This window comes from Rattus norvegicus, chromosome 2 (genome assembly GCF_021556685.1).
Source record: "Rattus norvegicus strain SHRSP/BbbUtx chromosome 2, alternate assembly SHRSP_T2T, whole genome shotgun sequence".
NCBI classification, from domain to species: domain Eukaryota; kingdom Metazoa; phylum Chordata; class Mammalia; order Rodentia; family Muridae; genus Rattus; species Rattus norvegicus.
The window spans coordinates 235552501-235567500 of record NC_141535.1 but is presented as its reverse complement, the minus strand read 5'-3'; the positions used below and the strand labels follow the sequence as shown (position 1 = coordinate 235567500).

The window sequence follows — 15000 nt, the reverse complement described above, 5'->3', positions numbered from 1 at the left end:
GAACCAAAAACATTTATCTGCAGATTTAGCAAGCTTCTGAAGTCTAGCAGGAAAGTATTAAGTATTAGGCCTTTTTTTTTTTTTTTTTTTGTCTTCTGTAATGCATTTTCTTCTTGCTGAGGGGGAAAAGGACACATGGGCAGAAAATTTTAACTGTTGTAAAATCATACTGCTGTATTAGAATGTTCATATTGGCTCTTCCTCCTAGCATAGGTTTATGAGGTAATATAAAATGTTTCCTTTATTTGGTTAAGTGTTAATTACATGAGATTGTGCAGTTTTGTTTCATTTACTAAGAGGGAAGGAATACAGACTAACCATTTAAGAATCAGAGTGTTGGCTTTTTTTTTCTTGCAAATTAGCCAGTTACCTCATGAGACGTGGGGTGGCTTCTTTAAGGACTGCCAGCACCTGGAAGGACTTACGGGTTTTTATAATTTGGATTTTAATGAAGTGAATCTAGAGGTCAGAGTTGGGAGAGCAGTGAATGGGTAGCATAAATATTTGGAGATACACATTTTGAACGAGAGGCAAGGCCATCTCTAATGACAGAAGGGCTTCACATAAGATGGTGAATCCCACTCCCCCTGATTAATGTAAAAGCTTAACACGTTCCCAAAGTGTGTTAACTTGCTGTGTTGCTGATTTTATGTTCTTCCCTGACTTAGACCCCCACACACACACAGAGACAGACATACCACACGCACACACACACACACACACACACACACACACACACACACACACGCATGCACACAGAGACACACACACACACACACTCTGAGTTACAGTTCATTCCAGCACTGGGAGAACAGAAGGGGGGAGGAGATGGAAGGGGTATTAGATTGTGAAAACTGGACACAGGCAGTGACCGTGCTGGAACTAAAGTGTGGGGGACACTTTAGAAAGGCGAGCAGGACTCTCTGGCTCCTTGTCGAGTATAATATGTCTGTGAACAGGTAGGTGTGTCAGGAGGGGAAGATGGTCGTTTTTTGTTTTTGTCTTTACGTTTATGGGTTTGCCTGTGTTACACCTCTCATTGGAGGTCTCTGCTCCCCATCCCTTTCAGGAGTTGTAGGATATTCATACTGGAACCCAAAATATGGTTTAGGCAATGAAAAAGAGTCTGCTAGTGTCTATTTTCTTAATGTTAAGGTCCCTTCCTCCTGAAACAGAGGGAGACAGGTGGCCTTCAGAAATTAATTGCACATAAAAGGCACAAGGAAATAAAACTTAAGGAAATGGCCCTGCCGGGCCCTGGTGAGGCGCTGTGTTTTGGGGGTGGTGTTAATTAAGCACATTTCCCTGTTGGCATGAACGTCTCACATTTTTATCCCTGGTGCCCTGCTCACCATGAGCACAGTCAATTCACGAGGTAGTTTTGTAAATAAAGGTTCTGGGTAAGCTGAGTGTGGTCCAGAGAGATATCAATGAGAGAGCAAGAGGGAAGAGTTAATGAAAGCACACTTCCTAGCGGATCATAAACTGCTTTTTTGGAAAACGCTTTAAAACGATTTTCCCCCGAAACCCCGTGGCATTTCTTTTCTATGGGAGATGAGATGAGGAGGGGTGACAAATGGCTCCGTTTCAGTATTTTCTTTTTTCTCCTTCTCTGAGTTGGGGGGGGGCGTGTTGAGAAAAACTGGATATTTATTTTGGTCGTCTTCTTTCCATTCGCAGAACCAATTATACTTTGGTACATGATCCAGAGTAACTGTGCGTAGCCGTCTTCCGTCTGGCAAATGATGAGTTGATTATTTTCATGACCCTTTAAAGACAGCTCATTGATGGGAAGGTTCAGCCCCCCATCGTCCTGTTTTTAAACTTTTGCTCTCCTGAAATCGGTTGATGGTATCAGGAATGCGGCGTCCAGTTCCTGCGTGCAGCTTGGCTCTTGTGTGTTCCGAGGAAAATACATTTAAGGTTTTTCAACTGAAATCTCATATGGACTGAAGTCCAGATCCAGTGGCCTCTGAGGGACCTACACAGTCTCATGGCTTCTGTCACTCGGAGGAGGCTTAGGTAGTCCCCAAACCATGGTGTTTTCTAAAATATTAGGAAAATCGGAAATCAGGACTCAGTTTTTTCCCCTCTGCAGATTCCTGCCCGCTCTGGAATTATTTTCCTCCACCATTCAAAGGTGTAAGGGAACCTTCTAGAATCGTTTGTGCTTTAGTGGGAGGAAGACTTAGCAATGCTTTCTAAGTCGTGTGTCACTTCGAGGCTCCCCGTGGTTACATAATTGGTGTTGTATGCGTCCATCGTAGAGGACATTTGATGCTCATTTATTAAATATGCTCGCTGGCTGCTGGTGTGTCTTCGTTCTGGACAGACAAATTACCTTTCTCACACTGAGCTTCCACTCTGGGGAATTGAGCCTCTACCACTTTAATTAGCTTGGAAGTGGAGTTTGTAGACTCGGGCCTTTGGTAAGTTAGGGGAAGGCTAACAACAGAGAACTTCCTGAGGTGTTCATGTGTGTCACTTAGAGAAACCTCCCCAGACCCTGATAGACATGACTCCACGTTGGCAATTGTGAGCGGCTTATGTCTGGCAGCTGTCCTTTTGTTCCTTCACGTGTTAGAGCTAGGTCCTCTCACGCTGGACCGTGCACTTCAGTCCATCTCGGGTCATCAGCACATCACGTAGAAATACAGGATTTCTATGCCTGTAACGTGCATGTGACGTCACGTGACAAAGTTGTGTGAAAACAATTATTACATATGTGCATATAGAAATTGTCACACATATGCCCTAGAGGAAGGAGCCAACGCGGGTGAAGAGTTGCCGGGTGAAGACAGCAGAGTATCTCATTCACACCGAGTAACGGTTTTGCTGCCCCTACTTTGAAGGGGAGGAAACTGAGGTGAAGGCGATCTGAGTCATTGCTCACAGGTGATATAACTGGGCCCATGGAATCCAAAACTTCTTACATACGGGACCTTACTCTGAATAGCCTGTGATTTTTTTTTTATTTTATTTATTTACTTTTTAAAATGCCAAGATCTCCCTAGGAGGTGAGACCTTCTTTTTGGAGAGAAACCTGCTTTACTGGAGTTTAAGGATGGTTTAGAAGGTCTACCCCAGAACCTTCCAGAGTCCCTATCCCATCTCATTTCCCCAGCTAGTAACACATGTTCTGCTTCTGAGTGAGGCGCTCGGGGAGCTCCCATCGAGTCACAGTTGGAAAGTAATCTAATAAGAGAAGATTAGCGAGCACAGAGAGGACAGAAGCTGTCGTGTTTGGGTTGAATGCCTGGAGAGTTTAGCATGTTAGCTAAGATGCCCATTTTTATGTCTTGCAGGTCTGCTGAGAGGTCAGAGTGTTGCAGAATGCGTGCCTTCATCTCAGAATTGTTCATCACAGGTGGATCCCGTGCGTCTGCTGTAGACCAGTCATCTTCGTAGCCAGCGCCGTGCCACACCGCGCCCCCTTTAGTCTTGAGTGCCCTTCCTGCATTTATTGGTGTATTAAAATGACTGAATATGAACATTAAGGACTCCATGAACCCGGGCTAATGGGAGACGGTAGCGAGAATGAAAAAAGATCCACCAAAGGACATCTAGGGGGGAGGGTGCTTGGGGGGGAGGGCAATGACTAATGAAGCTAATTAGAAGAGGCATCACGAATCTGCTTTCTACCCTCATTAACAATTAGCAGGGCACCGGCCGGAGTGTGAGCCCTGTTTTACTCTTAACTACATTCTGTTTGCTCTTTGTATATTTAAGTGTTGTAATGAGATGTGTTTCAATCAAACCTGAACATGAGTTAAAAAGGAAAGAGACGTGGCTTTTGTGATAGTTCTATCACAGACACTTTTATTGTATCTCTGTAAAATACAATGTATGTATGCATGTGAGTGTTCTTGTCCTGATGTTGCTCCGCCCATGACAAAGGTTAAAAAAAAAGAAAAGAAGAAAAAAAAATGAGGCTCACAGCCGCTACTATGTAGAAATCCCCCCCTACTTCTAATTTGCTGAATGAAGAAAAAAAAATCTTTTATTTGTGATATTTTCAGAGACATTTGCTCTAGTATGGTGTATTTAAATAATAAAAACTTAAAAGAAAAAATATCCAACAGTTTGGGTTTAAACGCTGCTTCTCTTGTGTAATTTGGAAGGAGTCATGGTCTTCTTGTTGTCTATGTCAAATGTTTAAATTGGGGTAAGAGGAATGGGCTTTATACATACCTGTATTTAGCTCCAGGTTAATAAAGTATAACCGTCAGATTATCAGGCCGTCGTAAGCGAAGGATAGGTGTCAGCAACACTTTGCATCCAGGTCTTTGGTGTATATCCGTGAGTACCTGTTGGATGGTTCAGTGAGAAAGCCTTGGGTTTTGGTCACAGGCGCCTTGAAAACCACAGCACGACCTCACATCAGCTGTGTGTAGCCTTTGAAGGCCAGAGCGTTTCTAGAGCATCTTGTGTGGATCTAAAGTCCCCCTTTAGTTTAGGGCTCCAAAGTTCACACTGACCTTGGTGGCCTTGGATGGGCAGTCCCTGCCTGGTGAGCTGGGATTCTTGTACCTCGTTCCTTTGGATCTTTTTCACTGACCTGTCTGTTTCCTTGTGGTTACCAGAGGAGGATTCAGGTCTCCTTCAGTCTTGAGGTGGTTGCTGTCTCCGAGTTGCTAATCTTAGACTCTGCACCACAGTGCCAGCAGTGGCCACAGAGGTTCCTATGAAAGGTGTGGGGCTTCATGCTTCAGTAGTTGCCCTGTTCCTACTGGACCCAGTAGGAGCCAAATGGGCCTGGATGGCAGGGTGGCGCCCTGGCTGGTCACGTGAGGGTGACCCTCAGCTCTTCCCTCACAGGCTGCCGACTCCGAGAGCATTTAGGCTGCACTGCTGCTTTCTAAAAATGGCGTTTTGTTTTATTTTGTTTGAGCAAAGCCGCCCCCCCCCCCCCCAGGAAGACCCCGTCTGAGAACAGAAACGGATGTCGACTGAGAGTGCTCTGCTAACTTCCGGCTTCTAAAGATCCCAAGCCAGGAGGAAGAGTTAGTTGTTGAAACTGCGGACCTCTAGGAGGATGTAGAGGCAGATTGTTAAAGGGAATCATCTCGCCTGCGCTTTATGCAAAGAAAATACAAGGAGAATAACACAAGATAAAGAAGTACGTGTACACACAACATCTGAGATGGGCCCCTGGAGACTTTCTCTAAACTTGTTCTGATTCTAACCACTACCCCCTTTCCGCCCCCGATAAGATACTTTCTGAAAGAACTTGGTCTGTTGCAGGGAAGGGGGTGAGGGGGAGGCATTTGCTGTTATTCAGAGAAGTGCAGGCATCTACGTTCTTTTTTTTAGCCAAAGCACTCATGTCGAATGTAGTGTAGAAATTCAAAGGACGCGGCTAATAACTTTCAGTAATACAGTATGGCATTCAGTGATGGGGAGGTCAAAGGTCATCGCCGCCTTTTAAATGAACTATTATATGGCTGGCTCCTCCAGCAGTGTGGTGTATTTCCTAACGAGCTTCTAAAAGCATCTCTTAAGTCGCAGACCTATAAGATTACAAATGTCACTCATGTTAGTATAATCCACATGCAAGAGATGAGGCCTTCTCTTTGATGTGCTAAACTGGAGAAGGACTAATGGAGCTCTGAATATACAATAGAACATATTTAAGTAGTAGTCTTGCTTTAGGTAAAACACTTTCTTGAAACCAGAGGCATTTCAAACAATAAAACCCAGCTTTAATGGGGATGCTCGATGCGGATAGACAGCCACTAAAAACACTCAGGCTTATTCTGATATGAGCAGCCATTGTGGGTGGCTCCTCCCCCAACCCCAATGAATGTTCCTTTGGAGGGGGAAAAAAAGAAAAAATCAAAACTGCTTACCTGCCTTTCATTCATCGAGTTTGTGATGTGGGTGTGTGCTCGTCTGAAAGGACTTCCTGTGAACCGAGTCACATAGCAAGACGGGCCCCAGTCCTTATAAGAGCACTGCTAAACTCCTGATAAAAATTATGTTTATGATACAAGTAAATGTCTCAATCATGCAAATTGTCACTCTTGCTAATGAAACAATTTTGTGAGAAGATTGTCCTCTAAAGGGTTTAATGTTGGGTTTTATTTTTTCTGTTTTTGTTTTTTTTTTTTTAAACCTATCCGTCTCCCAGACTTACACATCCTGCAGTACCTGGGAGCCCCAAGACATTCCAAGCCAAATCATTCCCCATAAGAAACTGTTTCCAGCTCTTCCTGATTTATTAGGAAGAGTTTAACGGGGACTGTTGAATCTTATAAACCGCAAAGCGAGGAGACTCACGTGGAAATGAAGACAGTGAAATCGCCAGCCTCTAAATATTAACTATATTTAAATTCTTTCTGTTGCCCTTATTCACACTGATATTTGAAACAACCAATCATCTAAAATGAAGCTCTTAAATTAAATGCTTTTAAATGTCAATATAGTAAGATTCTAATGCACAGTTCTGGTTACATAAAATATTTCTTAGGGTCAATAAATTATGGAACAAACAGCGAATCCAAGAGCTATCTATCAAGGGCAGAGTGAAGACTCTCCCTATACTTTAAATAATTGTCCTGAATTAAGAAATGGTTGCCCAAAGAGACTTTCCTGGAGGTGGGGGTGTTGATCCCAGCCTAGTTTCTCGCTGCCTAGCCTCTCCTTGGGAGGCTCTTGCAAACACAGATCGTTTACAAGTTAATGTTCATCTCGGTTTTGTTACTGAGGCTCTCCTATTGTCAGTCCAGCCAAGTCACAAGAATGCTTACTGCAGTTAAAAAGCAATTTGCTTCCACGAAACTGCAATTAAAGTATTACCAAGCAGCCATTTTAGATTGGCAGTGCTCTGAAGGCTTAACAGCCAGCGGCTCCCGCTTGCAGAGGCTGGGATGTGACAAGCAGGGAAGTACAACACCTTCGCCACCAACGCAGGCCATCTAGTTATCCCACACTCGCAGCCTTCTGCTCCCATTGGGCGCATGCAGAGAGCAACAAGTCGGGAGGCCGATTTTTGGAAGGTGAATTTGTAACTCACTTCAAGTGACTGCGACTTCCAGTTGCACAGGGCATGCTTGTGCGGAGAGATGTGTAGATGTGCGTGTGCATCCTAGAGGGAATGGTTCCAAGTCCGGATTGATTCTGCTGAGAACGGACTGCAACTCAGAGGTCTCAAGCTAATAATGTGCTACAGGTCCTGACATGTTACAGCTGTGTAAACAGGGCCATTCGCTCTCCTAAATCACAGTAATAAGGCATAGGATGAAAACCAATGGATTCTGTTATAAGTTCTTTGAATGACCCTGGAAAGTTGTTTAATGGCTCTGTCAGAGTGGACAGACCAACAAAGTTCCCACTTTCCCAACCTCTCCTCAGAGACTAATGGCCATCTTAGCGGCAACAGCTGCACACCCTATCCTGACTTGCTGGGGAGAAGCAGAGGGTCCAGTTTTCCTTGCCCATCTATAAAGTTGGGGCTTGCCAAGGGCAGAAGGGTTTCAGGGAAGATTCGAGACATTGCCATAAGAGCCTCAAGAGAGGGCATATTTCAGAAGTTGTGTTTTAAGGTGCAGTTAGTCCTTACTTTAAACCAGGTTAAGGACAATCTTTAGCTAATCCAAGCAGGGGTCTCACCTTCCTTCAGCCCAGAAAGATCTCCCTACCTGGAACAAAAAGTTTATGGCTTCAACTTTCCGAAAAACCGTTCCCTTACATAATTCCCCCCGTATTGTTTGAGCTATCTCTTTTTTTTTTTCTCTTTGAGAAAACACTAAAGATGTTCTTCCTAAATTAATTCTTCATTTTGAGTGAATTGTCTGTTTTAGAAACCGTAAAGCAAAAAAATCTCAGGACAAACTGAATTTCCACATGAAGATTAATTATGGAAACTGGAGAGGGAAATTGATCGCCGCAGTTGTTTGCCCTTTCCTTTAGAACTTCGCTGGGGATGGGTGTGTCAAAGTTTGAACATTCCTTTAAGGCTTCTGATTCAGTTTCTCTCGTTAAACTAACGGTTGTCATAAACCTTGCATGTGTCACCGTAATACCTTCTCTAAGAATTCTCTCTTGCACTGAACGCTGCAAGTGCGTTGTAACATTTACAGTAAACAAGTGTGTCTGCACTCTCACCAGCCTTAACGGGAGTCTTCATGTTCACTCTCAGTTTTCTGCGACCGGTAGGCTTGGTTGTTTTGTAGGCTGGGTAACACAAGGTTTTTTGCTCTTTAGCCCAGGCTGGCCCCAAATGCCTAGGGATTCTCCTGCCTTACTTAGCCTTTGACATAGTGGGGTGACAGGTGTGTGACACCATGCACCACGCCTGCCTTGGATCAGTTTTATAGATGAGCGATTTGAGGTTCCAAGAGGTCACTAAGTAAGCATGCAAAGTCAGGGAGTGCTCATTGGAAGGCTGAGAGGTCAGAGTGAGTAAAACGTCCTCAGTAACCAATGTTTATTACAATACTTCTTAGATGTGAAATTAATATTAAAAAAGCCCACAATGAACAGAATATCACACTTTATGTAAGCGCGGGATCAGGTGCTGGAGAGATGGTTCAGTGATTAAGAGCACTTCCTGCTCTTTCCGAGAACCTGTGTTCTGTTCCCCAAACCCACACTGGGAAGCCCACAATCATTTGCAACTCCAGCTCCCCTTCTGTCTTCTGGCCTCTGCTGGAAACCCAATGCACATGGTATATGCATATACAGACACACAAGCACTCAGACATACCACATGTTATATAGACACACACACACACACACACTACACACACACACTGCACACACATACTGCACATACACACCACACACACATGTGTACACACTGCACACACACACTGCACACACACTGCACTGCACACACACTGCACACACATGTGTACACACTGCACACACACTGCACACACACTGCACACACACTGCACACACACTGCACACACACTGTACACACACACTGCACACACACACTGCACACATACACACTGCACACACACACTGCACACACACATGTGCACACAAACACTGCACACACACACACACACATTGTTTAAAAATATGTAAAAGTTAGGTATGGGATGGATGCATGTACTCTGTCCACCCCCTGTCTCCAGCATGCTGGTGTCCCGTTTTCTGTCTGACCTCTGGGCATAGGTTGTCAGTTTCTAACCGGAACACACTTCATCCTGTGGCCCATAACTAGTTTCTTTTCCCCTAAAGCATTAAAATACCATGTCTTATCTTTCGCCAACTTGAAATGTTAACTGGCTTAGATTGCCTGAATATTTTAGCTATTCTCTAAGAGAAATATCTTTTTTTGACTATTAAGAAATCTCAACCACCTTATCATGAATGATTAAGTATAAATTCATAATGACTCTGGCCACAAATTGTTGCTGAGAAAAAAGAACAAGACTTTAGGAATCGCATTGGTTTAGACAGCAAGACAGATAAATATATTCCATGGAAACTAATAGAAGATGTTTTAAAAATCTTCAGGTGAGCTCAAAGGGCTCTCGTGTGTGGGTGTACACGCACACACATGAGCTCACGTGTACCCGTTCTCACCCGGTGTGGATGTAGAGGGCAAAAGTCACCACTTGGTGTCTTAATAGCTTCTCCGCCTTATTATTTAGTTATTTGAGACAGGTTCTCAACACTGTGTAGCCCTGGCTGGCATCGCATCCGCTACGCATAGCAGATTGTTCTCAAACCCAGAGAGACCCACCTGTCTCTGCCTCCTAAACGCTTAAAGGATTAAAGGTGTGCGCCACCACACATGGCCTTCCCCGTATTTTTGAGACAGTGTTTTCAATGAGTCTTTGACTAGAGTAGATGGACAGCAAGCCCCAGGGATCCTCTCCTCTTTGTCTCCCGGAGCTGAGAGATTACAAGTGGGCGTCACCGCCCTCCGTGGTTAACGTTGAGTGCCGGGGATGCCAACTCAGGTCTTCATGGATGCGTGGTGAAAGCTTTAACCCTCTGTTTTAGTTACTGTGACCAAAGCAACTTAAAGAAGAAAGGATTCATTTTAGCCTATTGCTCCTGCCCGTCACAGTGGGGCTGGCATAGCCCAGTGGCAAAAGCAGAAACCAGCAGACAACATTTTCATCCACACACCGGAAGCAGAGAGCAAGAGAACAGGAAACAGTGAAGCTAAAACTCTGAAAAACCAACTCCGGTGACCTGTGTCTGCCAACAAAGCCCCACCCCTAAAGGTTCCATAACCTTCCCAAACAGTGCCACCACCTGGGGACCAAATGTCCAGACCAATACAAAGCCATTGCGAGCCGGAAGTGACGGCAGACACCTGTAGTCCTAGCACTCTGGAGTTGGAAAGAGGAGGATCAGGAGAGCAAGACCAATTTCAGCTACTTGAAATTCTGTCTCTGAGTAAATAAGTAATACATTTAAAAGTCTTTGTATATTTATATAAAAGGCATATACACACAGACAATTTTATGGGAAAATTTTACTTGTCTTAGCATATGTGAAAAGCATACATATGATGAAAAAAAACAATATTTGTGTTTGTTGTTTTAAGATAGAGGAGCACCGAAGTATTCAAATGGAACAGATTACACTTTTAATTACATCCAAACAGAATTCTAAGCTGATTTTTAAAAAATTTGTTGGCTGTTCTTCCTAGTCTCCCATTAATTGCTAGAGTCCAAAAAGATATCAAGATTTGTAAATAAATTCCTGTAACACACCATTAGATCCTAGTTGCTTTCATTACAAAGAGTAGAATAGTTAAGGAGAAAGGCGGCCTGTTTTAATAAAACATTCTTTTATGTTGTGGTAGGCCAAAAAAGATTTCTTTTACTTTCAGATATATAATATATATTAGGGTATATAAGATTTTTTATATACATACATATATATGTATGTATGTGTGTGTGTGTTTTATATATGTATGTCAGTACACACACACACACACACACACATATATATATATATATAATGACAGGTTTGTTGCTATAGCCCAAACCCCCCCAACACCCATAATTTTTCTTTATTTTTTGGGGGGACTACAGTTTTACAACTCAATGACCCCTTTCAAGTTATCTATTTAATCTTTTATTCTATTATATATACTATGAGATGAAAGGTAGCCAATATATATTTATTTCACCCTGGAGATTAAATTACCCTTCTCCCTAGATACAGATGGCTATATACACCCCCCTCCCCTTAAGTTGGAAAGTTCTAGAAAGCACGAATAAGTGGCTATACTTGGAATGTGGAATGTGGAAATAGCAAGGCAGTACACACTGGTTATCACGTTGCCTTTATTTAGTGTGCATTGTGAGTGCCCGCACACTTGTATTAAGTACTATGTGGGTCTTGCAGAGGTCAGAAGAGAGCATCGGACTCTGCTTGAACTGAAGTTACAGGCCGTCGTGAGACATCATGTGGGTGCTGGGAACTGATCCAGGGTCCCCTGCGAGAGCAGCAGGTGCTCTTATTAACTAAGCCACCTCTGCCGCCCTGCTGTGTATGTCTGCAACATATTTCTTTATGAGTTATAGTCATTAAGCAGGAAGTCCGGTGTCGTAGGCAGAGTTTGCAGCTGTTAGAAAGACAACACCTCTTCCCTGCTCATAACAGACTACTGATACTATTCTCTGTAGCATGGCCTCGTTTTTTCTGTCAGTACCTTCTTTCCTGGTCTGTTCTGTTTGTGTGCTTGTTTTGTTTTTAATTTGACACAAGCTAGAGTTATTCAGAAAGCAGGACTCTCAACAGAGAAAATACCCGTCAGATTGCCTGTAGGCAGATCTGTGAGGATTTTCCTGATTAGTAACTGATGGGGGAGGGCCGGCCCACTGTGGGCAGTGCCACCCCGAGTAGGAGGTTCTGGATGGTATCGGCAGCCCGAACAAGCCATGAGTGGCCAGCCAATAAACCATGTTGTTCCTGCTTTCTCTCCCTTTCATGATGGACTGACTGTAATCTGAGGCGAACCGCTCTATTCCCAAGCTGCCGTGCGTTGTGGTCCTCACAACAACAGAAGCCTTTCAGGAAGACACCTTCTGTAGCAGAGCTTCATACTAAGCCGTGCTCATTGGCTTTCTTGGGGGCAGCGGAGTGCAGAGTTAGATACTTAAGGACTTTAGAATATATTCTCTTATAAAGTTAAGGAGAAATCTCTCTCATTCATCTCTCATATAATACATCCCAAATGTGGCCTCTTCTTTCTCTTCCTCTCTCTCTCTCTCTCTCTTTCTCTCTCCCTCTCTCTCCCCCATCCTTCACTTCTCCCTCCCTCCCTCCTTCCCCCCTCTTTTCTTCCTTCCTTCCTTCCTTCCTTCCTTCCTTCCTCCTTCCCTTTCTTCCTCTTTTCCTTCCTTCCTTCTTTCCTTTTTTTTTTTTCTGGTGTGGAGTCTGATTTCCAATATCAAGTCTGAAGGACGCTGTCTCTGGAATCCCCTTGTTTCACATGCAGAAGACAAGTTAATGAACTTAGTACCGAGCATTTTATCCAGCTCCGGACACGTTTGTGACGTCATATTTCAGAACAGAATGGGGTCAGGCAGTTGGTTGATTGAGCCTGGTAAGAATCGGGAAACTCTCAAAACCTACTCGCTGTCCTGCGCCCCTCCTACCTCCTCAGAAGAGGCACCTTGATGACCTCCTACTCATAAAGATTACAGAACCCTCTGTCTCCCAGGGTATGTGAGCAGGCCCCACCTAAGACTAATTCAGGACTTTTCCCTTTGGGTTCCCTTTGCTAGTGTGAGCATTTGTATATTGTTACACTAGACTCTGTCTTCTTTCCATCTTTCCTGCCAGAGAAGAGGCCATACGCACTGTGTGACGTGTTGCAAAAATTCATGGTGTATGTGGCGTGGGGGATGCTCTGCTTCCTCTGGAGAAAGGGTCCCCTCCATCTTGTAATAAAGCACATATTGAACTGCTTGTGCAACAGGCCCGACCCAAGTCAGGAAGCACTTGGAATCCAATTCTCGTCCTGAAGGGAAGTCAAATGGCAACTCTGATTAAATTGGTCTTTCTAATCAAATATTAGCCATGGGCTAATCATTTAATCTCAGTGCCTTATTTTGCCCATCTGTTAAATAGGAATTTACCAATAACAGCTGTATTTGCCAGTGTATTACATGTAACTCATTAAGGGAAACAGGGCTTTCTAGTCTGATGATGGCACGCTTTGGATTCTGAATATGGACGCTCGACGATACATTCTCTGATTTAAGATGTAGTTATAAGGCTCCCTGTCCACTTTGAAAGTGGCTTAACTGTATTGTTTGCATGTCTGGTCCAATGTGTGAATGTGTCAAGTGTCGACAGGTGATGTTTGATTCAACATAATGGGTAACGCTCACATGATTTATTAATTTTTTAATTTTTTACATTCAAGGTAAAGGCAGATGTAATTTAATAAACTCAGACCAAATGGTTGATAGAAGGTAGCTCAGGAAAGGATTGAACTGTGGACCAGGCATCACTTGTGTGTGTTATTCCAGCAGGCAGCTTTGAAGATCTTACCATCCCCACATTAGCGGTGGGGAACGCTGCAAGTAGAGGGATTAGCCACAGCTAACCTTAGCGAGGTTAGGCAAGTAGGCCAAGGTCACACAGTTAATGTGTGGGCAGAGGCAACTCTGAGGCCAGAGCTTTATCAAGGTTACCACCATGTCCTGCAGAAAAGCACGTTGAGATCAGAGCTTAAGCACGACATCTGCTTGACAGACATTCATCTACCCTGAAGTAACTGCTTTGGTGCTGTGCACTGAGAACCATGCAGATTCTGGATACCGGCAATGCTTGGTGGCCAGGAAGAGACACTGATGAAACTATTTCACTTTACAAAGGACAAACAGTTGTGAATTCTTAGTCCTTTTCTGTAAAAGGATCAAACGTATTTTGCATGGCTACTGGGGGAAGGAGTGATCTGATAATCAAATAGTTAACAGTGACTGAGCTCAGGGTTTCACTGATGGCTTTGCCTTACTCCAAGGGTCCATGTGTGAACCAGAGTGGCATCATGATGATGGTGAAGTTTAACTCCCATGAGTCTCTGCTGCTTTTATGTGGAAAAAGCTGGAGAAAATGTCCGACTATTTGGTGCTTTGTCATCAATTTTGGTTGTTTCTTCTTCCTCTTCCTCTTCTTCCTCTTCCTCTTCCTCTTCCTCCTCTTCCTCCTCTTCCTCCTCTTCCTCTTCTTCTTCCTCCCCCTCCTCTTTCCCCTCCTCTTCCTCCTCATCCTCTCCTCATCCTCTTCCCCTCCTCTTCCTCTACCTCCTCTTCCTCCTCCTCTTCCTCCTCCTCTTCCTCCTCCTCTATCTCCTCTTCCTCCTCCTTTTCCTCCTCCTCTTCCTCCCCTTCCCCTTCCTCTTCCTCTTCCTCTTCTTCCTTTTTCTCCTCCTTTCTGCTTCTCTTTCTTCTCCTTTTCCCTCTTCTCCCTCCTCTTTCTTCTCCTTTTTTTTACCTTCTCCTCTCTTCTCCTTCTTCTTCCCCCTCCTCCTCTTCCTTCTTCTTACATCACAATTTAGAGATTAGCAAACCTCATTAGCACTGTTAAAATAATACTACCCAAGCTCTGGATTGAATAGCATAATCTTTTTTACATTTTCTAAAATTGTCCCCAGTTGTGAGTCCTCCCAGTTTGTCAAAGGAACTTCACTATGTCTGGAGCTCTTTTTTCCTTCATTTTCTGTGAGGCAAACCTTTGGCCACAGTGTATTTTAATTTCAGTTGACCCACTTTACTCTGTGTAGTATTGAATAAATGCAATCTCTTTTGAGTTTTCCCATCTTGTATGGAAACAAGATGAAGATCATGGTGTTTAACGGGCCTTTGAGTCTTACTCCAACTCAAGAGGGAGACTGTAGCAAAAGAACAGATTCCAGGGCCTGGGGAGATGGCCCAGCAGGCAGAATGGTCGCTGAGCACACCTGACGAACTGAGTTTGGAGCTCATATAGAAGTGGTATATGGTAGTGTTCAAATGTGTGATATGGAGAAGTGGGAAATGAGAGAGGGAGACAGGAGAATTGCTAGAA

The 15000-nt window shown here is 43.9% G+C and overlaps 1 protein-coding gene across 2 annotated transcripts in view; it reads left to right on the top strand.

Annotated features, from left to right (window-relative positions):
- Lmo4 (LIM domain only 4) overlaps positions 1 to 4081 on the top strand; it is a 16748-nt gene extending 12667 nt beyond the window's left edge. Inside the window, 1 exon segment of one of the 2 annotated variants that reach the window (NM_001009708.1) lies at positions 3306 to 4081. In NM_001009708.1, coding sequence (NP_001009708.1) covers positions 3306 to 3314 — 9 coding nt within the window. In that variant the 3' untranslated portion in view covers positions 3315 to 4081. 2 annotated transcript variants of the gene reach the window in all.
- Positions 4082 to 15000: the final 10919 nt, after the last annotated feature.